Raw genomic sequence first — 24,725 nt, 5'->3', positions numbered from 1 at the left:
CCCACCTTAGCCAGGACACGGCAACACACTCAGTGGACACAAGCAGAGGAGGGGATACAAAGATGCATGTTGTGTATATGTGTTTATATGCATGCGCAGATATGTGTGTGTGCATGATGAAAAATTATTCAACTTTCAAAAGGGAGATTCTACCATTTGCCAAAATGTGGCTGCATCTTGAGGAAATTATGCTAAGGGAGACAGGTCAGTCATGGAAACAAAAGTACTAGATGACCTCACTTACATGTGGAATCTTTAAAAAAACGCCTGGAATACATACAGCTAAATAATAAAACGGTGGTCACAGGAGGGAGAGGAGGGGTCTGATGAAGGTCAAGGGTACAAAGTACCAGATATGCAGGACGAAGTTGTCTTCAAGTCTCGTATGACACAAGGCTGTGCTTACAAATGTCCTACTGTACTGGGAATTTTGCTCTATGAATAGATTGCATCACCCTTGTCCCTCGCTTCCACACATAGTGGATAACTACAGGAGATGATAAATATTTAATTTGCCTAATGTAATAACATTATCACTATCTACATGTATATCAAAACTCAAATCACACACTTAAATATGCACATTAAAATCTGAACAATAAGTAACAAAAAATCATAGTTCAAATCACTTTTTGGGGAAAGTATGGATTTGTTAAAATAAGAAGAATATTACAACTGCACATCCATCTGGGGAAAAATAACTTCATTTTCCATGATATAAAAAAATTCTCTATAATATGTTACATCATAGAGGCAGTGGTACCACCTTCCCAAATAATGTCCTCATTCACACATTTACTGCCCAGGCAGTTTTCCCTAGGGTCTGCTTCTTACCAGGTACAATCAGGACAGATACAAGATTACAAGACCACTTAAGGCTTAGAGTACTGATGGTTCACCACCCACGTTTTGAGAGTTTCTGGTCTTGACTGAAGGCCATAGATTCTAAATTGTGAAAATTTCAAAGCAAGATGATAATTCAATGGACACCTGCTCACCTCCTCTCAAGAATGTGCTAGCTTTAAGAGTTTTGGAAAAATAGGGTTTGACTCCTTCTCCAGGACCACACCAGAAACTAGCTGTCCTTCTCCATATGGAGAAAAACCCAAACATATATAACAAAAATAATCGGGTACCAACAAATCTTTGATGGTGTAATGTCAATTATTTTAATTTCTTTGTCTAAATTTTTACTTTCTAAACTCCTATAACAGTTGATTTTGAAATGAGGAGAAAGAAAAAAGTTTGCATTATTGTTGTTTCAACATTACAACATTACATTGAACATTACATTGTTCAATGGAGCTCTTGAACCTGCATTTGCTCCAGGCCAAAAAATATATAACAAATGAGAAACCCTGCAGTTGAGGACACCAGTTGGATGGCCACACCGTTGGGCAGCAGAGACTAGCCTAACTGCTGCCCAGCCTGCACCTGCATCACACAGCTGCAACTTAAGTGACAGTGGAATAGAGGCAGACTCAGGGGACCAGGGACATTGTTTTGTAAAGGAGCCATGGTGGCAGGAGGCAGCTTCTGTATGGAAACATGGTGGGAGATCCCCGCGGAGTTTCTCTACCAGGTGACAACGCCGCACAGTAGACATCTGGGGTCCAGACACAGAGGAGCACAGCAGCCTTCCTTCAAACAGGATGCTGTTTTCAAACATCACATCTTCCAGCAAGATAAGCAAACATATAAGCAAACAAGTCTCTGAAGGAACACTTCTCCGAGCCATTTCATTTCAACTCCGTTTCACTGCAAATCCAAAGCTTGTCTTTGGAGTGTGTGATAAAATTATCGGAGTGTGTTAATAGCATCTTAGCACCCTTGAAGACACGCCATCTGCCCTTGTCTGGCAGCTTCTTGGTGCCAACTGTAGCTCGGCTCCCAGCTGGTAGACACGATCACTTATGGAACACAGAGATTGCCAGGCAGCAGCTCCGTGAGGTCCCACAGCCTTCTGAGCTCTTTGCACGTGAGCTGGGCAGAGCTGCAGTTCTCATGTTCCGAGTGTGCAAACTGCATTCTCTGGTACTTTGCCAGTGCTGGGGGTGCAGAGGCTCTCAGGTGCTATTTATTTTGTTTAGTTTATTGTTCACTGTTATTGTTTGTTGACTTGATGTGTGTTTTCCCCACACAAAGGGTAAGTGGGTAAGAACATATCCTGTGGGTGGGTGACTGATGATTCTCTATTGTTCAGTGTTTGTGTCTTGTGGTTTTATTTGCTTTGGTTCAAAAGGCCTAAACAATGCATTCCTTGGAATTTAAGAACTGCTGTAAACTCAGGAGAGAACAAACTGAGCTGAAATTTTTGTACCCCAATCTGGTGATCTCTGCTTGATGTACAATGACTTTAAAGCAAACAACACTAGAAAATGTCTTAATGGACTCTCAAAGAGAAATAATAGGATCATGCATCATTTTTCATGATTCTGAAGGGCCTGGGGTACCTTTGCAGGACACAGTATTACTCAGAGATGTGGCTGGTCTCATCCATATGCAAGGTAACACAAGGGTGAGAACCAGGGGTGAAAATCATTGCCTGAAATCTTCACATCTCACCTATTTCAAGATGGAGAATTCTCCCTAGAAAACCTGGAGCTATGGGTTCAATATCTCTGGAGAAGAGAAAATGAGTCAAGACCGATCCACGCACTGGCAGAGAGGAAGCTTCCACGCAGGGCCCTTCCTGCCCTGCTGCAACCCTGGTTGGGCTGGCTATCTGTGTAGGAAGTGAACGCAGGAAGTATCTGTCTACAAACCCTTTTCCTCAAGGTAATTGCTGTAGCAGCATTTTACTGTTTACCAAAGCAGTAAACATGTGATCTATAAAAAGATGTTTTCCATCTCCAAAGAAGAGACTTAAAAAAAAATATGTGTGTGCTGATTTCATACCCAGCCTCTTATCAAAACCAGTGGCCATCGGCTTGTGCTCACATAGCAAGTGAGTCACTGGGAGACACTTCTTGGGTGGGACAGAGGGGACCTTCTCCGGGATGTGCAAGAAACAAAGAGGGGGTTTTCTTCACTGGAATGCTACCCTAGCAAAGGAAATTGTCTTTTTTTTTTCCTAAGCTTAATACAAGCTTAGCTGAGTTCATAGTCTTTGGTTTAAAAAGAGGTAAAGTCCACAAAACTATCCATGTTCACTCAAATTGGTAGAATGAACAATTCAGAAAGTCAGATAACTCAGAAAATCACTTCTATTTGACCTTGGACATATTTTTAGTTTTATGTGAATATAAATATGTTTCTGCTCCTAGGAGTTCACACAAAATGAAGTGAAATGACAGAAATCAAAGGTGTGTGTGTTGATTGCTTTTATCTGGGCTCAAGCCAACCCTCATAAGCTATAGTGTCTTCAGTTCTTTTTTTCTAGGTAAAACCATGAAAACCTGTCCCAGATTTCCCGAGATGAGACAAGTGATTGAGGGTGGGGGAAGGGCTTGAAATGTACACAACACATCCCCCCAGGAACCCTCAAGTTGAGAAGCCCAGGAAGGGTCACTTTTGCATTGTTCCTATTTCTTATCTTTTCAAATCACCTGTTGGGTTGGTAGCAATTGCTAAAGGGGAGAAAGAGATGAAGAGGAAGAAGCACAGAGAGAGGCAGAGGGTACCCAGGGCCTGAATGTCTCCTCCCAAACATGCTGGGTAGGCTCTGGCAATGGCAAGAGTAGGCACTGCCCAGCTTGTGGCAAGCCATCTCCAATGCAGACCAGTGCTTGCCATAACTGGGAACTCGCTGTTTCTGCCAGAGCTTTAATTTCACAACACAGAGAAAAGAGCAACTTAGTCCGAAGAAAATAACAAGTTGGCTGCTTGAAAAAAAGAAAACGGATATGCAAACTGTTGTAGACATTGAAAAAAAAAAAAAAAGAAAGCTTTTAAGGATTTCCCAATTTTAGTTTTAGAAGGAAAATGTGACTTGGATGGGTAGTAAAATACAGTTAAATACTGTTAAATACAGTTCTGAGCTCTGGCACCTTGCTTCATCTAATTCTAACACTGACAGCAGGAGCTACAATTGTCCCTGTTGGAAAAAAAACAAAGTGCCATGAGAATGTGGCTTGGCACAAGTTAAGTGGCTGAAAAATGGTAGAGCCGGGATTTGAACACAGGAGCTTAATGAGCCCCTCAGTCCCGTCTCCACTGCCAGGTCTGACAGGGCACTGCTGTCAACCACCCCTATGGTCCTGCAAATGGCAGTCATTAAACACCAGGGAAGAGCAGGCCTTGCAGCCCAGCTCCACTTCCCCACGAAGGGAGGGAGTCCAGGGGGAGCCTGAGGTCCTATAGAGGATGGCAGACTACAACCCTGGCTACCACCTCCCAGGCCTGCCTTTTTCTCCTGGCCCTGGCCAGCTGCCATCGGTGCCTCCTTCTGTGCCTCTGGTTCCCAGCAGGGGTGATAAGACCAATCCTTTCCCACAGACACTATTTTAAGGATGCCATGAAGGAACACAGAATATCAAGTGCCTCTCTGGGCAAAAGATAAATATGGCCTGAGCTCTGTGCAGCCTGGGTGGTTTGGAGCTCTTTGGAACTTCAGGATGTACAGCAGGCATCTGAAGAAGGCTGTGCAATGGAAAAACACATGCTTTTTTTTTTTTAACTTGGAGCAACGTCTTATGAAACCTACCTCAAATTGAGACATGAACTAATTGTATTGACTAATTCTGAAGTATTGTTTCAACAGCTTCTTCTTCCTTAAAGGTGAGCCTCACATGTACACGGTCAATTAAAAAAAAAAAAAAGATTCCAGTGGACCCAATGGGACTTGAAGTGGATAGAGGACACAAAGTCCTTAATAGATGATGCTCTGAATTAAAAATCATTGGGGGAAAGATAAAGGTGGATGTAGGGTGGGTCCTCTCTTCAGAGCCACCCTTGTGACAATTACTTGTGAAACAACCCACCAACCAAAAAGACTCCATGCCTTATTTGCTGTGCTAGAATTTCACAGTGGCAGGAGATGAGTGTGTTGTGGAGGGGACGATTTGAGAGTGCACGGGTTCAAGTCAAGAGTGTGGGACTTTGCAGGACGTCTTTATCACATTTTCCAGAACTCGGTGTGCATTGTTTTTAACAAGTGTTTGAAGTAACAGCCCTGATGTTAATGTTATCATTGGATTCTGATGTGGCACTTTAAAAAATAAATAATTTTCCTTGGCCTTAGCCTTTCTTTTCTAAACCTCTCGGCACTTATCTGCGCACGCCAGCACCCTGCTCCAGTCCTCCCAGGGTTGAACTCCATGAATGCCCCACTGAGGCCTTGCAGAAAACTGACCTGCGCTTTCATCAGTGATGCCCGGGACAGATCGAGGAAGTTGACACCTGGGAGGAGGACATGTAAGTGGGCAGCTGATTGGGAATGAGGAGTCACTGCCCTGAGAATACGGCCAAACATGGGAAGAATTCTTGTCACCAAGAAAATGGTGTTCACAGCTTTGAAGTTTTCCAGCACTTTTTTTTTTTTTTGCTATCTACCTGAAATAAAATACTGTTGCTTCTGCGATTTTCACATAAAGTAACCACTTATAACAATTATCACTGTCTGGTTACTTCATGTATTGCCACACGATTCAATGTATCACTTTTCTCTGTAGAGTAACTTAATATTTGGGGCTAGGGGAAATGGCAGGAGAAAACAGACCACATGAAGATAAAGAGAAGAGACAGATCTGTGTGACTTCAGTGGTTTCTTGGCCTGTCTGACCCTCTGACCTATCTGTCAGTAAGCACAGCACCAGGTTACTGTGAGCAGAGTTTAGCACAAGGCCTTGCGTGTAGCAGGCAGCCATTCTGACGGTGCTAATCTACATCACGCATTTAAGATACAAGAGCTACGTTTTGAAGTATTTTTTCTATATTCTTTTAAACACAAATTTAAAATTTAAAAGGGTGTGTACGAGGAGACACACCCGAAAGAAGCAAGACTTCAATCTGGAATTTACAATGACTAGTTTACTCTGATCTCCAAAGTCTTCCTTCTGACTTTGAAGAGTTTTAATTAAAATTTATTTTTTCAATAAATACTTATTAAGCCCCTAAAGTTTGCCAGTCACTGTTGAGGACACAGAGAGGCAGAGAGGATATCATAAAAAGCAGGTTCTCTGACTTCAGTGTGTGTACAAAAGTATTCTTGCCAGGAGAAACCGGGAGCAATAAGGACAGAAAAGAAAGTGAAGAGAGAGAGAATGAGGACTGATCTTAAACTTTATGAAACTCACTCAGCCAAATTTAATGGTGGAAATATATTTTAAAAAGTTACATCATGCAGGGAATGAAAGTATGAGCAAAATAAAAATTTAGAGGCCACAGTAGGCCACTAGTTGAAATAGATTCACAGAGAAAAGTAATGAAATGCTAAAATTAATACAAACACAAATCAAAATGGGTTTCCACTCTTCCTTGTCAGAAAAGCAAGGAGACAAAGAGTAAAATACTCAGAGCGACTGCAGGCACCACAGCCTCACCCACTGGAAGTGGGAGCCAGTGCAATCATCTAAAAAGTAAACTGGCAAATATTTTTGAAATTGTCAAATATTTAAATTTTTCAAGGTCTTTAAAAATAAGTATACTTGTTAGGCCATAGTTCCTTTCCTAAGCATCAATACTAATAAAATAAAACTGTAAAAATCAGAGAGGGGGTTCACTGCAATGTAATTAGAGAAAATTTGAAAACAACACTATTTGCTACAAGAGATATTGGTTATAAAAATGATATCACTTGTAGAATGCAGCAAAGCGTAAAAATCCTGCTTCTCACAAATGCACAGTGACATGGGGAAGCGTGTGTAAGTCAGCATTAACTGAGAAAAGCAGACTGGTCAGGTGTCTGGAAGAACCAACAGGTACCAGCAGGTTCGTACAAGCTGAAGGACCCACACTACAACTCAACAATCAATTCCCTGTCGCCCGTGGAAGTTCGGAGCACTTTGCATTGACTTCTTAATTTGTTTGCATTTTCTCTGCAATGAGAATGTTCTGTGTTTATAATTTGTACAAAGGAACAACATGCATTTTCCAAAAGAAATGAGCAAATAGACATTGCAGGATCCCTCCTGTTACGCTAAAGCACGAATAAGACACAATCACAGGCCTCCGGCTGCCACCGAGCAAACCCCTCAGCTTTCAGACCTCGACAAAGCCAACAGGCTCACCAGCTCCCCGAGCCACTGCCATCCTGACGCACCTCTGTGCGAGGAACAGGCAGCTCCCAGTGGCTGCAGACTTCACTATCCAGGCAGCTTCCCAGGGGCAGGGTGGGGAGCAGCCGTCCCCCACCCTATCCTGCTTCCCTGCAGTACTGAGATCTTTCCTAGATTTAAAGACAAAGTCCGCTGGATCCAGCCACATTGGCAGGGCTTGGAGACGGTCCCTGTACGTTCCCTTGGCTGAGATTTTACATCTCAGGCTCTTCCAGGACCTTGTGCCCTGTGATGCTCCTAGGCACCAGCTATCTGGTCACTCTATCTTCCACGTCACTGACACCCTCATAACACTCTGGCCTACACTCCGAAACAGACTCCCAAGTTCTGAGTGCACCACTTCCTAAAGACATCAGGAATGGCTTCTTTTTAAATTTTATTTTATTCTTAAGTATGCTCTCTAATGAGATATTAACAAGTGTGTGTGTGTATGTGTTTGTGGTGTTTTTAAAAAAATAAAGGAATGTTTTGCAAAATAAAGCTTTACAGAAATAACTACCTTAAAGAAGATATAGGTTATGAAGAAATGGTTGTGTCTTGGAACATTCTCAAAGTGTGGCAGTCCTGCAGTGAATTTAATAGGGGAAAAATATCCACAGATTCAGTCACCCCCAATTCTGCTTACAGGGTCACACAGTCGTGGTGCCGGTGGGCACAGGTGCATGTGCACAGGCAGAGAGACTGAGGCAGAAGCACATTGCGTCTATAGAGGGTGGCCTGGGTCCCAGAACGGCCCATGAACGCAAGCTGCATTTTTTTAAGATAATGACCTTTCAACACGTTTTTTGGCCAAGGGAGAAGCTTGGGGCCTGCCCTGGCAGGTGACTCTTGTACAGTAGGACAGCAGCACTGTGTACCTGGCATGTTTTTGACTTTTACAGAATCCCCAAACAAGAAGCTGCTCACATGATATTGAGGCCAGAGGGAGGGAAAAACTTATATTGTAACTGTTAAGTTCATTAATCACATCCATCACTCCATGTTTCAATTATCATCAAACTCCCCAATGTCTGTCAATTCAAAGAATGTAACTTCATCAAGCAAGTCACCAAAACAGTGCCATTGGGCGAGTCCGTGGTAACTTTCCATATCCTGTCTGCTTCCTAAGGTCTTTCTACTAACATGACTGTCCGATGTTTTCTCTCTGCAGGGCCTTCCACACAGGGGCCCTGTGACAAGGGAAGCCCACCTCCCGATTCTGAGTTTAAGGACTAAATTTTAGGATCAGTGCTCCAAAACCCTGGTTCAAGGTCTAGGTTCAGAGTCCAAAGATAGAAATGGAGTTCCATTGTAATTCTATGTATTTCCTTTGATGCATTTAAAGGCAGTATTCTGGGAAGTGATCCCGGATTTCATCAGACTTCCCGAATGGTGGAGGGCCTAACATGTCAGGGTCAGAAAAGTGTTGGGGGTGCAGATTAAAATTCCTAACTGCAACCCAGAGAGTTACAGGCTCCAGGGAATCTGCAAGTAACACTGTGTTGTTTGTGGCAAAGGTAGAGCAAGTATAGCAAGCAGCACTAGGTATGGTCAGAGCACAGGAACCTAGGAAGCAGCAAAAGCCATTGGTGAGTCTCCTGCAAACAGGGACCTTGACTTTTCTGCTTTTATTAGAACTCTTAAGTGGCTCTGAAATGCACAGACATTCAGAGATAAATCTAAACTTCTAACATCCCTTTACTTCTTCCAATTTAAACACTGTGTTCCCAATTTCATATTACCAAGAGGGATGACGGTAAGAATCACAAAGCCCAGATAAGAATATTTAGCTTTTCAAAGTGCCTCCCAGGCTCTTGAAAACACTAATGCAAGAAAAAAAATATGCCACACAGATGTGGGGTACCAACTTCAATTTGGATCATCTGATACCTAATAGACTAATTGATTTAGTTACTGGAACAACCCAACACAGAGTGCATTTAAGACTCAAAATTGCCTGCATGGGGACTGTTTCCTAATTCCGCCAGACAGCGGCAATTTTCCCTATGCTAATTTGAGCTTTGCACTAACAGAATTAAAACTGGAATCAACAGACTCAAGGCCTCCTTTCTCCACCCTATAAACAAGGCTGTAAAGTCATCTTATTACTTTACCCAGAAAACCTCACAGAAACATGTCTTCAGGGAAGTTACCTATAAAGAGGGGCTATTTTAACAGAGGGCTTTGAAAGATTTCACTTGAAATCCAAGTTTCACTTGGGAGACAGACAATATATGTGTAATGCCACGTAATAAAACATTAAATCAAGCAGGACAACCTTCACAAGTGTAAACTATTTGCCCAAAATTTATTCAGAGAATCACAGCGCATTCAAACTTCAAAACCAACTTCATCTCTTCACGAACATATATCTTAAATTAAACACTATAACTCAGTTGTGTTTCACAAACTATACCATTCCTTTTACAGGACAGTCTGTTTTTCCAATTCCCTTTAGTACACTAATTTGGGAAGGGGGGGAATATAAGCTTTTACTCAATCTATTCAAGATTTACAAAGAATATTTGATTTAATTGTTAGAAAATACAGATATAAGGGCAAAATTAAGAACAAAAGGCATTTGGGGTTATAAAATCAAGTCATTTCTACTCATTTAGCTAAAAGTGGAACACAGAAAACCTCTAATTTTAAAGTTCCTTTCTATAGAAACTGTATTTCAGCAGATTTGAATCCTTGAAGTAAAAAAGATAGAATTTTCTATAAGGTGAACGTCTTTGGCACATGATTTTTTTTAGTATATTATTGAACACACCAGGAGAACTAAACACTAGCAGAACTTCTGAGACATGGCTTCCATGGTGAATGTTCTTCAAGTCTTTATCACAAACATATCAAATGATGAAAATACCAAACCCAGGAGGAGTTTTCAAAACGCCTCAGCCCAATTCTGGCCCAGCTTCCATCTTCGTGAGCTGTCAAGCTAACCAAATCCTTGAGGGAAAGTCGACCAAAGGCCTCTCATCTCAACACTGCAAGCCCAAGACCCGCCACACAATCAAGTTCATTTTCTTCCTTTCAGTATCTGCTTGTGCTGCTGATTCTCCCATTTCTACAAAAGTCACTGAGGCCGGTGGCCTGGGAAATATTTTAACAGAGCCACCATGTCACAGACTCGTACCATTACCATGACTCATTTTAATTTCCACCTAAGCAGATTTGTCTCCAGGTTAAAACTCTACAAAGCTATCTGCTAGGAACAGCTGCAAGAGAACACATCTGACCAAACAGCACAGAACACAGAGAACCAACAGGCCATTGCTTTCCAAACCCACAAACCCAACCTCATGTGGAAGGAATCTTACAGTGCACCGAGGAGAAGGGTTTTTATTAACGGTAAACACATAAGCTAACACACCAAATCACCATCATTCAAGTTATGACAAGGCTTGCTTCTTGCACGGCAGTCCCACAAACCAAGCCAACATTTGCATGCCCCGTTACCAACAGCTGCTTGCCCAGCGTCTCTTCCCTTCCATGGGCCCTGGCTGTCATGCCTGGTGCTAGGGAGTCCCTGAAGAGCATCCAAAAGTTCAACACCAACAAGCCCGTCTTTTTCTCTGCCCCTGCCCTCCAACCTCTTCTCTCCTGTTGCCTCAGCTCGGACCCGCGTCCAGGCACCATTAGTCACAGGAAAAAGAATCTGAAATTTTCAAAAGCACTCCAATAATCCACAGCACTGAACGGTGAATTTAGAAACCCCAATTTTTTTCTGAGTTTGAAGTTTTTAAGCCTTGCGGATGGTTGGAGTAGGAAAAAGGAAATTTACTAGGCAGTGCAAAGGAAATCTTGTTGTCCTCTATTGTGGTAGGGGGGGTGTTGCCCAACCTAACTTATCTGCCTTGATAAAGGAAGCCAAAGAAAGCCTAAGAAGAACGAGATTTTGTCAAATGAAAAGGAACCCCGTCCTTACCTTAATAGTGCTGGCCATAATGCAATCAAGTTTATTGATCGTTAATAAATGTTAATAATAATTATTGCTTCTCTCTGACCAGAAAGTAGTTTTGATGAGCTTGTTTAGAGCGGATGAGATTGTGCGAAGTCTGGGAAATGAAGTCAGCCAATGGCAGGAAGAGGTTTCTATTGGTCCTGGCCGCCCAGCCTGAAGAAACAGGATATTTGGGAGTGGAGAGATAAGAGACCCTGAAAACAATGTTGTTTTTCTTGATGATATGTAGCCAGGAGAATTTTTTTTAATTAAAAAAAAAAAAAAGGCACCAGTAGCCTGGGACTGGGACTGTCATAGCAGGTGTGACCGGTGTGGCCCATGTGACACTCTGTGCCAGACCCAAGCAGGATGCAGATGTGGTGGGACTCCACTTGGCTTCACGGGGACCAAGGCACTGAGGTGCCCTTCAGCCCACTTCTCCCCATCAGTGCCACCCGGCCAGGACACAGCACTTGAGCTACCTTCCCCTAAAGGGACATTTAGCAGGTGGGACTTGTTGCATGGCACTAACTGCTCATGCTTAATTGATGACCATTTGTGGGCTCTCTGGTTTTTAGCACACTTCACGACTCAACATCTCAACCAAAGGTTCAAGAACCACTTCACTGATCCTTCCAAATACACGCAGTTGTTACTTGCTCCGTGAAAAATGAGTTGAAAACCCGAAAGTCTTAAGTCAGGGTAATCAATAATAATAACAGCAATAATGATGATGATAATAATACATTTGTCACCATCATGCTTTAAAATCCAACTAACTAAAATTGCTACAAACATTTCAGTGAGCCAGTCCCACACAGATGAATAGTGACACTGCAGGCACAGATCCAGGGAGGACTCGGCTAATGCAAGCCACAGCATAAAGACCGAGTTAAGAGAACAAAATCCATCCTGCAGGTTCAGGGCCACACTTCAATTTACCACTCAAAGGAAGCAGGCCAATGCAGCCTGAACATTCCTTAGAGGATTTCAGGCCTTTAATTACTCATTTTCAGGAAATTACTTGGTCTCTGGAAGAAACAACATTTTGCTTTGAATGTGGCTACACGAAAGTTGACCAGAAAGAGGTGTGGTCACCACACGGACCCAGGGAACACAATAGGCCAAAACCTGAGTCGTGGCCAATTCTTGGTTCCAGAGGTGGCTGTTCAGTGACTTGAGCTCATTCAGAATTCAGACCTACGTCAGGGATCCACACACGATCCCCTTTCTCTGTCTTTCATTGTCCCCCTGACTCACCCCCTTGTGTTAGGAGAGGAGGAGGAGAAAGGTGAGAAGGAAGAGGAGGGAGAAGAGAATTAAGAAGGAAGAAGAGGATAAAGAGGAGGAAGAGGCAAGAAGAAAAGAAGGGAGGAGCAAAAGAGGAAGAAGGTGAGAAAGCAGAAAGCAAAATACCCTGGAAGAACTCTCATTCTGTGTCAGAGTTGTACCCTGATCTGTTCCCAGCATCTTCATTTTGAGGGATGTTGACTTCCGCCCTTTTCATCTCTGAACAATGAATAAGATGGCAGGCTGATTAAGACTGTGTTTTCCCTAAAATTTCAAAGTCCTGAGTTGTTTGATCTGAGCAGCTTCCACTAGAATTCAGGAGGGCTGAGAAGGATAAATTTACAAAACCTCTCTAGCTCCACTGAGATTTCTGGCCTTGTGTTTTCTCCTAGGAAGAATCGATCTGTAATGTTAACTGCAGTTCTGCACTGAGCAGCTCTGTGGCAGGGATTTGCCAAACATTGGCTTTAAGCAAGATGAACCACTGGCTAACAAAAGAGCCATGGAAGAAACTTCAGTGTGGTCACTTTACCCAGCCCTTACTGGTTCCCCATGGCCTGAGAGCGTTAGCATTTTTAGGTCTAACTCTTCCTCATGATCTACTTGGTTCTGGCCTGATCCAAATCAAACAGTCCATGATGAAATGTTTTAAGTCTTTATTTCCAAACAATAAAAATTTATAGGAAAGTTATAATGTAAAACAAAGAACTCCTCACACCCTTTTGCCCAGTTACTCCAACTGTTGGTAACTTACATCACTTGTTTTGTTCTGTCTCTCTCACAAACCCTGTCTTTCTTTCACATGTTTATATAATGTAGCCATCCTTATTCTTCAGCTAATAAAAAGAATGTTGTATTAGAGACTAATTTCTGTGTTTCTGGGCTTGCATACTTATAAAAAGAAACCAGATGTTATAATTTGATCAATTTTGTAAAGATTCCACCCATACATTTCATTGTGTCTAATTTTGAAAATGCATAAAATTTTAAAAAAGTGATAGGACAGAATGATAATTTGGGGATCATGAATAATAAATGATGTTACAAAAATCTAAAAAGACAAATCTTCCTCATTTCTTTTTTTAACACCTCCCTCATTTCTAATGACCAATTGATATCCACCTTTTCAAAGAGAATAATTCTTAATATCTAGACTAGCATAACAGAATCTGGTTGGGTGATCTCGGGGTATTTAAGGTAAACATTTCATTCAACTTTGCTTGGCTATTGGTAGGAGACAAGCATAGCACCATCTCCCACCCATCTCCCTAGGGGGAGTTATCTGAACATGGAGACCTCAATCAGCCTCCCCAGACTCTCGTCTGGAGTCTGTGTTACCTGATGGCCTCAGCCCTGGATCACCCAGTAGCTTAAGGAACTGGGTGTCTCTCCACCCAGGTGCCACCCTGTGTAGGGGAAGGGGCTCCTCAGCCCATCAGGCACATCCAGTAAATGGCAACATGCAGATGGTCTCTACCTGGAGACCATCCTGCCATGAGCCTGGCAGGACAGAGAAACTTGTCCACCCTCTTTGAAACTGGACAAGGATGGCCTGTGAGTGGTGTGGATGTGGTGCCTATGAATGAGTCACACATTTCTATTTTGCAATTATCCCTCATGAACCCATCACGCATGGGTTCACCAGAACCCTCTGGAAGTCTGCTCATGGTTTGCTCCAAATAAAAGAGAAAATAATGCAGGATACAAAGACTATACGGCACCGTAATGGTGCAAAATTGTAATGATCCGCTTGTCCCAAACAATGCTGCCCCATTTTCTGAAGTTTCCACTACTGCTCACCCTCTTCCCTTATTAACTGCTCCAGGCGGGGGAAGTCAAGAGTGCAGAGCACATCAGAGAATAGAAATATGGCTCTAAAATGATATAGGATCACAAAAAGAATCATGAAACACCTTTTCATTGGAGACTATGATCTATTTACTTATTTTTCCCTAGATTAAACATCCACACAACAGGAAAATATTCCAGGAAATGACACTGTAGATGAATACTTTGAGGTGGAAAACTGCCCTGACGTGCTACCGGACAAGTTAGAAATCACCGTGGAAAGGAGAAAGCTTCCCAGACTTAGCTGATTAAAAAGTAAAAGGCAGTTTATACTTTTATTACTAATGATAGTGAATCTTTTCTTTTGGATTTCCTCACTTTTCCTTTTTTTTTGTATTTTCAAAACATTTGCAATGAACATAAATTATATTTTAATGTAAAAGACATACAAGTAACATATCACATTCTGTTTTTGTAAATATCTGAAAATGCAGGCATGCTCTGTACAGCATCACATGAAATTTCTATGGCTGACTGACACTTTATGTGTGCACACCAAAATTCACACAGCATAGTTCAGTATCTACAGCAAGGATACCATCACTTTTCTGAGGAATTTTAGCAGGAAAGCACAGAAGACGCTCCTGGGTTTTGTGGTGGGGTCGTCTGTCTAACATTAATCCATCCAGCTAGTATTGAATGACCTGGAACTCTGGTGGGCACTGAGGAACCCAAGATGACAGACTGCCCTGTCACTGGTGTCTTAGCATTCGGGAAACCCAGGTCAGTCTACTCACATTCCACACACAGAACAGCAAAGCCTGGAGCCGATCCATGAAAGAGCAGGCTTTTTAAGGGTAAAACAATGGGATGAAAATGCTCACCATTGTCCCTAATATGACACACAAGCCTTAAAATGCATGACATTTGGATTACTCAGGAGAGCCCTGAAAGAAGGATGTCCCAAGGGTTTTTGCCAGGGACATGCCTGAGCCTGGAGATAAGAATCGAGCCTCTGGAGCTGTCCACGATGGAAAACTACAGCTGCATGGGACTTTTCCGCCTCTGTCAACTGCAGGATTTGCCTGGGAACAAGGCACTCTGACCCTCGAGGTCGCCCACTCCACACTGGGTAATGGCCGAAAGTTTCTCCGTTCACAGCTCCGGGGGTAAAGTGCGTGCATGCGTGTGTGCGTGTGTGTGCATGTGTGTGTCTGTGTGTGCGTGTGCGCACATGTGTGTGCGTGTGTGTTTGCCAGAGGCTTAGCACTAGAGTAAGAGAGCGCAATTACGATTTAAATAACTATTGTTTCAACAGTCTCTCTGAGTGGTTACTACGCTCTTCTGGCCCTTGCTTGATATGAACTAATCCAAACCAAGGAAACTATTATCACATACTGAATCCTCACTTCTCAACACCAAACTGCAACTTCCTTCACTTTGCAGCAGAGCAGCTCAATTCTAGGGGCTCAAATGAAGCAACGATTTCGATAAGCACAGTTTCCTAAGCATCCCACACATTCTCAGGTTTATGCTAACTTTGCTTTCTCAACTCCATCTGCCTGTAAAAATGCAGGAATATTAAAACCGTTATCAGGGACTGCAAATATGTCAATGTATTATTCGTGGTTTTAAAAAAAAATCTGAGAGGAAAGTAATTACTTCGACACAATAGTTTAGCTTAAAGGAACTTTTAAGTTTCCTGATTCAATTACCATGTTTCTATATATAATTTGTGAACAATTAAATACATTTCAAGGTCTTTATCCGGGTAACTAGGCAGAGCTGAGCCCAGATGTTATTATCGTCATCATTTTACTACCTTGAGGCTAGATCTGCCCAAAGGGCAGAGTTTGGGGGGATGCAGAAGCAACTGGCTGTCCTGGCTACAAGGTGCCGGGCAGCTCTGCTCCTTGTCAGATACCCAGTACTGTGTCACAGGCACTAGTCCAGTAGTATACTCGGCCACTCTGAGGAGGTATTGTGGGCTGCCGAAAGTCACTTCATATTTGAACGCTAGTCAGAACTTTAGATGATTTTTTTAAAGTCCTACTTGTCTTCCTTACTAGATACTGGACATCACTGTTTATTTTTATCTGGAACTATAATTATTTTATAAATTTTAAATAGAAGATATAGATTATTTCTTGAAGACAGTAAAGGGCACTCTTATGTCACTCAGCTGATGGAAGTTTGCAGGTAATTAATATTCATAATTACTCCTGTCTTTTAAAGACTGGCTTTCTTTTAAATTGAGATGGCGTTCATTTATTTTGGTATCAGTTGATTTGATTAGTTGTTCGCTAACTTCATTATGTAACAAAAATGAAATAAAAAAATAAACCAAGGCAGAAAAAACATTTACCATAAATTCATTTACATTTCTTAAGTGTCAACAGGCTACCTGGAGATTGAACCAGTCCTATGTCCATGTCTGAAGTCAGGTACGTGGAACACTTGCAGCCCGTCCTGTGGGGGATGCTGTATGGCATGCTCTCTGTGCCATACCCTGGCTACCCCATATTTCTCCTGACATTGAACCCACTCTATATCATATCATCTCCCATCACAAGCAAGGATGCAGCTGAAGTTCAGGGAGGACACATGAAGACGGACTTAATCCTATGAAAATGAATGCACTGAATCAAAGTTATGGTGTCAGTTAATTTGCTGTCATCTGATTCCAACATGGATCTTAGCACATGTTTGAAGAGAGGCTGTGATGTCAGGGACACCTGAAAATGCAGTGATAATCAATCTAGAAGAAAAATCATGGTTTTCCCATTGTGTGCATGCCTGCCAGATTCTATTCTTATCTTCTATTTATGGTGGCAAAAAAATAATCCTGCCTCAAGAATTTTAGGAAGCAGCCACCCACTGCCCAGAGAGCTACAAGCTTTGTTTATTTGCTAGCTAGAAGCCAGACATAAACCTGCAGGGACCTCCCTTTCAACTGCTGGAATCACTGGCGCTAGAGGGCGCTAAATGTCCCTCGAAAGGACACTTAAAGGGAATGAACACCCAGGTGCCTAGATCTGACCATCAATTCCTTGAACTGATGTGTTATCCTACAAACCCTCCTCATTTTTAATCTGTTAACATTAAAACCCAGCATTCATAACGTTGAAAAAATTGAAATATTTGAGCTACAAATTATTACAGAACAAAGGGAAATGTGCACACTTCAGGACAAAAGACACAGATCTGCTCCTAAGAGCAAAGGCTAAGGCGAGATTGGACCATGGCCATTGTAGAAGTGCTCCATGTCATTCTTGTGACTTTAAACCCTAAAAAACATTCTACCTCACAGCAATTCAAGTTAGGCTCATACGTTCCCTGAACAAGTTACATCAAATTAGCAGGCACATTTAGAGAGTATTTGTTTTCTGTGCATGCAGTATCGGCGTTGGGGCTAGTTCTTTGCCTAACTCAGGTATTAGTGGGTTCCTTCCAGAGCTGAAAGATGTGGGAGGAAGAAGGGTTACCCTGTCACGTTGGGTGTGAAAGATATTTTGTGTCATCATTTTTTTTAAAGGATGGTATTTTGGGTTAAGCTTACTTACAAAGTAGTATTTTATATATACATATATGTGTGTGTATATATGTATGTATATACATATATGTATTATTTATGTGTATATATATAAAATAAAGAAGCTGGAAAGCTACATTTGGTGGTTTTCTTGAAAATAGTCTTATTATACAATTATACTACTCTTAGGCCATCAAAATGCAAAAGGCAGTCCTTGGCACTATTTGCCAAAAATACAGCCTGTTTTGCAACTTTCCTCCTTCTATGTTCACTGCTACCTAAAAATAACTACAGCATTTCCTTTCCCATCCCTACTCTGCTTCATATATCAAGGGGTGGCCAGGTCAATGTGTGAAAGTTGTTTGTCTGTGTCCGCGCTGTCCAAGGTGGGGCTGCGTGAGGCCAGACTGTGACCAACATCCAAGAGCCCAGTGACTGTGGTTACCATGTGTTTTCCACTCCATCTGCCAGCGGAACAGAGGCTCGTTCGATGTACTTACAGAGGGGAACTCAGGCAGTCGCTCTGCTGTTTTTCAAGGGAAACTAACATGGCCTGTGCATGTCAGTGGCGTCACATGGGAGACAGGACCTGGGTGTTGCAGAATGGTGTCATAGCAGCGGGTGCCTGGCCAGCCTCAATGCGAGGTGGGAGGTGAGATGTTGGCAGAAGGGAAAAGGCACCCAGGCTCAGCGTCACTAGCACACAGGACACCAAAGGCTACTTATGTGCTGGGTACCAGGAGTGCCAGGTGACTTTTTCAGCAAGCGAGGTGGTGAGGGGAACCCTGGTCATTCTTGCAGAGGGAAGGGTCCAGAGCAGCGTGTGATCCTAGAGAATTTGAACAGGTTACTTCAGCCTGGCTTCATTCCCATCTGCTCAGGGATACCAAGCAGTCATTTAATTCCTTTGCGCCAGTTTTCTATTTGAAATCAGTGACTACCTTTGCATGTGTGTTCAAAGGAAAAATTAGCATACATTGGGTTGCCTGTCTGTGCTACCCTCCTGACCCCACAAAGAGTAACACGGTCCCCCACAGTCACCAGGCTGTACCCATGATGTCTCTCAAACACCATTTGCAAGATAAATGTATGAAAATTTCATGCCCACAAAGCTTGGGATGCCAGGAAAGGGCAGTATATCTGCGTCCATGGCTAGTTCAGAAGAGGCCCTCCAAGTGCCCAGAGTTTGACTCAAACTTGGGGCTTCCCTGGGTTGGGTGAGGTGCTCCCCATCGTGAGAGCAAGGCTGTGACAGAGCCAGGCATTTTCCACACTGGGCAGCTGTGGCTAACCTGAGAGGTGGCCAAGGCCAGCTGTGGCAAAACCACCATCTCTTCCCCCAGTTCTGCACAGAATGTACCCAGTGTCTGGGCTGTTTGGTTTCCAACTGCCTGATCAACAACCCTTGAGAAGATTTTCAGTGGAAAATGAGGTGATGGCTTGGATTAAGTTGTAGTCACCCATGCCCATCTTCCATACATGATAGATAATAAATAAACAGATGAGAGACAGAGAGAGGCCACCTGCCTCCCTTCTCCCAGCTGTCTGTCAATTCCTCTCCTAAGGGTCCAGCTACAGGCCCCAGGTCACTTTGGAGGTGGCCTTTTTTGAGCAATTCCCCCGATCAAGGAAGTGAGAATGGCCAACTGTCTCTAAGGCAGCATCTATCTCAATAAATGTCTCTAGAGTCCCTGGCAGCAGGTGGCTATTCAATTAAAAAATATCCATGGAATGAACTAAGCAATGAGTGAACCCATGAGTACACATCTTCTGTCTTACTTGTGTCATGATGAGCTCACAGCAGATTCATCTGTAATTTGATATAAATTTATAGCTCCTTTGTATACTATTTAGTGCTCACAATTTTCCAAAGTAACTCTGCCTAAAATTATTTCCAGCTGAACTATTTCAGTACCCAGGTTGGTCTCACAAGCACTTGTTAGAAACCATCAGAATGCTTCATTCACTGCACTTGTAGGTACTTCCCATATATACGGTGATTATATTTCCCAAGATAGCCCGGTGAGACTTTCTATCATGCATGCTCTTCTCCAAGGTGGCATTGACTTTGCTCCATCAAAACGTGGGGTCCGGGTGCCCACTCATCAAGTTTGGATGAGCGTGTGCCTGTGGCACAAGTTCAGCTATGTGACTTCCAAGGCAACCTCTACCTAGTGGTCTTGGTAACAACCATTCTTAAACCTTGGCTACCATAATGGGAGGAAACTCAAGTCACATGGGTAGATGTTCTGGTCATTGGTCCAAGGTATCAGCCAACACAAGTGAAAAAAGCTTCCAGACTACTCCAGCCCCATGTGCACTTGACTGCAAACCCTGCATGAAGAATGTCTGCCTTGCCACACCCATGGTGGTGCATTCCTGTAACTCCAGCTACTTGGGAGGCAGAAGCAGGAGGATAGAGAGTTCCAGGCCAGTCCAGGCAGAGTTAGCAAGACCCTATCTCAGAAACAAAATAAAAACAAAATGGCTGAGTATGTGGCTGAAGTGATACAGCATTTGCATAGCATGTGTGAGGTTCCTAATACCACCCCAAAACTGCCTGCCTCAGTCCCCACCAACCCCTGGAACGATGAGGGATGATAAACAATGAAATGATGACTGTGGCTTTAAGTTACAAAGTTTCAGAGTGATGTGCTGTGCAGCCAGAGGTAACTAATGCCATAGTTACTCAAAAAAAGCCAGGCTTACAGAAAATACTCCTGCTGTGTGACTCCTCCATCCACAAGTCTTTCTTGGTTACAGCTACCTGCTAAGCATGGGGTCAGGCATGAAAGTTCAGAAAGCAACCATCATCTGAACACCTGAAGAAAAACTTGCATAATAGTTGAGAAAAGTATTTCAAAATCAGGGCAGTATTTCCACTGCCTCCTCCCCTGCTCGTTGGATCCACCAGTGTCTTGGGGTCACTTACCCCTCCAAAAGACTCCCTCCTGGTTTGCCCTAGATCTCAGTCCTTGCCCAAGTGCCAGCAGGTCTATTCTGCATTGCTGGTACCCAGCCTCATCCTCTGGAAACACCCGTGCCCATCAACCTGGGAAGGTTACCTTCCCAAAAAGATGTGGGTAAACTTCCACACACCACTCTGTGACATCCATAGAAATAAGGGCGCTAAATGAGAAGCAGGGGGAGAGGGTAAGGGTCCCCTACCCTCTGTTACTAAAAAGGAAAGCACTAGTGTGTGGAAGGAACTGTTACTGTGTTCTCTGGAAATCAGGGGCTTTCTGGACAACATGGGGGCACCATTGGTCAATTCTGACTGTAGTAAGAGTGACCTGGAAGGTTCCAGTGGTCATCCCTGCTCACCACTGGACCAGCACTTCACAATGGGCAAAAGTAACATGGGCAGGTGTACAGCAGGCTCTCACCTCAGCTAACCCATGTGTGTCCATCCCCAACGAACAGGGCAAGCACAGCAGTCCTGAGCCGGAATCTCCCCAAACTCCTGCAGACTTCCTGAAAGACCAGTGTGTTCTCGCTCTCTCGCTTGCTCTCATCTCTCTCTCTCTCTCTGTCTCAATCTCTGTCCCCAGGCTAGCCTCCAAACTCTGGGCTCAAGTGACCCTCCTGCCTCAGCGTGCCATCTAGCTTGCACTACAGGTGCACCACCACACCCAGGCCAATTTTAAACTCACAAACTCAATTCTTGTGGCAGAATCACAGCCGCTCCCAGATAGCGAGGGGTGGGTAAGACTCCAGCCTCACTTCCCAAACTAAGCCTAGACTTGGGCTGTTTGATTCCATATGACTTGAAGCTGCTCCCGGCTTTTCATCTGGCCTGGGAATCATTAATGTCTCTCGCACGCCGCTCTGTTTTAATGGAATTCTTGCGCTGGGGAACGCTTTATTTTATTATTGTCTTTAATAGCCAGAAAACTGGGAAGTTCACAAAGGAATTTTTCAACTGCCGTTAGTGACCCCTAACCTAAGAGATCTTGCTTAATCTGTAAATTGGAGTTAAAATAGCTCTGCACCTTCACAGTGGGGAGCATTGTGTCCTTAAAAGAGCGAGGAGACCACTAACAATGGCTCTACATACGTTGTTGTGCTCCTTTGTCAGTTTCTGCAAACCAAAAACAGATGGGACCTCTCAGCTGTCACCTTCTAGTGACCCAGGGAAGTGAACACTAATCCTGATCAGTCTTAATCACTCACAACTGCCATCTTTTAACCATCTAGTTTTTTTCTCACTTACAAATGCAAAAAAGAATTGGCAGTGCACATTGGACCCTTTCCCTCTGACTACATACAGATTTTCTGATAAGAGCCAGGAAAAAGCTCATTCTGCTACCTTGGGCTGCTGTCATAGAACATGCTTTGCTCTAGACATGCATTGCCTTTAACCACCCAAAATTTGGAAGAAGAAAAGTTACAATGAAAATTAGATATTCTTATCGTGATCTTTTCCCCAAACTCTGGAAGTATGGACTCCCTTACATTATTGGACTGCAGATGGATGTCAGAAATCATATTTTGGCTGAAGAATCAGTAACCCAAAAAGTGTTCCCCTAACACAGAAACCATCTCAATTTGTAATTATTTTCCTGAAGTTAAAAGTAATAAACGTACATGAAAGAGAAAGATCAAAATAGGCATGATTCATGGTTTCGCACAAGAAGAAGTCAATCCTTCTGCACTAATTTTGTACATTCCATCCCTAGTTATGCTTTTTATTAAATCCAACGGAGCTACTTTGACATAAAATCAAATATAAGACTATTTCAGACATTGAACATTAATTTTTACCTTAGAGTAGATACAGATAGAACACACAGATGCACAGCTGGATGCAAATTGGTTTTTTAATGACCAGGAGCACAGCTAATACCCAGTCACGCTGCTATGCAACTTCCGTGCTGAGCTTATATGTACGTACACACACATACACACACACACACACATACACACACACACACACACACACACACACACCCCTAATTTCTAATCTAGAAATCCGTGTGTGGAGTGTATGTAGAGGTGACAGATAAGACACAGCCACACTTTTGTATTTCCTGGAATCTAAGTTTGGGGATGGTGAGGTGTAAAGCGTGCCATGGCTTGAGGTATCTCTAGGAACAACTGAATCTGCTGATCAAAATGAGTCATAATCACTTCTTACCAATCAGTTGTAAGACATATCTCAAGTTTTGAGAGAATGAAAGGACAAAGCATGGAATTACTAAAATGCTGCTTAGAATAGATGGCACAGTTTCTCGACCCGGCCACTATCAGCATTTTGTGTTGGATAATTCTTTGTTCTAAGCGTTGGAGGATTTTTGCTATGTTCCTGACCTCCACTTGCTAGCTGCCAGCCGCACCTCCCCTACTTAAGGGCACAACAACCAAAACTGTCCCTGGGAATACAGGAAAATTTGCTGCAGTTGAGAACCACCGGAACCGAGCAACTTCATATGCACACATGAGTGCGGCCTCTGTGTGTGTCTGAAAGACTGTCGAGCTGTTGGCAAGCATGTCGTCAACTGAGATAGTGACCTGCCAGGCACTACAGAAACAGAACCTGTGTGCTCATCCTCCTGAGCAACAGGACATAAAAGAATTTAGATGAGCTCAAGAGTCCACCGTCCATGAAACATCCAAGAAAAGTAAAAGGAAGCCAGTGAAAAGAAAGACGGCGGAACAATGGGAACAATGACCCTGTGACATTGACAAGAATACTGAAGAAAAAGTGCCCTCGTCTGCACTGGGAACGTGATAGTTATCCTTCCACTTGGCAATTTCTATTCTAGAAGTCCATTCTTAGGAACATCCACAACAGAGAAAACTGCAGGTGTGAGAATGTGCTCTGTGCACTCTACAAGTGTGCTCTGATCCGTAACAGCGTAGAACCGAGGACAAACTGCAGGTCTAGCAATGGAGCTCGGATAAAAGCGTTACACGGCATTAAGAAGAATGAGCTAGTCCTAAATGAACTGCCCCCGGTATAACAGTCCGAAAGAGCGATCACAAAAGTTATTTCCACACTCGGAGGAAACATGTTGAAGCACACACTCAGCTTGGGGTCTGGGATTTTAGGATTATCAACCCTTTTTAAGTCAAACACTTGGGGAAAGTTGAAATATAGCAAGTATGTGTTACTACTTTTGTAACTGGAAAAAATCTGAAAGAATTCACATTTTGAGACAGAAATGTTAAAATGCTGAGAAAATTTAGATGTGTTCATTAAAACATACAATCAACCATTTGAGAAACAGACTTCACAAAATCCTTAAGTATATAGTAATATAGATACAAGGAGGTTATCCATTTATCCAAGACGTATTTATGGATCATCTACTTTATTTTTAAACTTTTTTGGCAGTACTGGGTTTTAAACTTAGGACTTTATGCTTACTAAGCAGGTGCTCTATTGCATTTTTTACTCGATTATTTGGGGAGTAGGGTCTCACGTTTTGTCCAGACTGGCCAGGACCATGAGCCTCTATTGTAGGCTTCCTGCTGTCACTGGAATGACAGATGTGCACCACCACACTGCCTTTTCTGTTAAGATGAGGTCTCACAAACTTTTTTTTTTTAACAGAAAGAAAAAGACAAGTGTTTATTAGTTTTTTCTTTTTTTTTTTCATTTTTCTTTTATTATTCATATGTGCATACAAGGCTTGGTTCATTTCTCCCCCCTGCCCCCACCCCCTCCCTTACCACCCACTCCACCCCCTCTCTCTCCCCCCGCAATACCCAGCAGAAACTATTTTGCCCTTATCTCTAATTTTGTTGAAGAGAGAGTATAAGCAATAATAGGAAGGAACAAGGGGTTTTGCTGGTTGAGATAAGGATAGCTATACAGGGAGTTGACTCACATTGATTTCCTGTGTGTGGGTGTTACCTTCTAGGTTAATTCTTTTTGATCTAACCTTTTCTCTAGTACCTTTTTTTTTTTTTTTTTTTTTTGCCAAGATTGGCCTTGAACTGTGATTCTCCCAATCTCGGCCTCCCAAGT

General features: G+C 42.9%; 1 protein-coding gene across 8 annotated transcripts in view; it reads right to left on the bottom strand.

Annotated features, from left to right (window-relative positions):
- The window catches only part of Erg (ETS transcription factor ERG), a 227,253-nt gene that overhangs the window by 86,272 nt on the left and 116,256 nt on the right, over window positions 1-24,725 (bottom strand). Inside the window, exon 1 of one of the 8 annotated variants that reach the window (XM_020170746.2) lies at window positions 11,128-11,304. The exons of 6 other annotated variants lie outside the window; for them this stretch is intronic. In XM_020170746.2, the coding sequence (XP_020026335.1) occupies window positions 11,128-11,145 (18 nt within the window). In that variant the 5' untranslated portion in view covers window positions 11,146-11,304. One more of the 8 variants, XM_074072642.1, reaches the window with a different exon arrangement.

Source organism: Castor canadensis, chromosome 5, assembly GCF_047511655.1.
Source record: "Castor canadensis chromosome 5, mCasCan1.hap1v2, whole genome shotgun sequence".
Lineage (NCBI taxonomy): Eukaryota > Metazoa > Chordata > Mammalia > Rodentia > Castoridae > Castor > Castor canadensis.
Note: the sequence above shows the minus strand (reverse complement) of the source record. Positions and strands in the feature narration are given on the sequence as shown.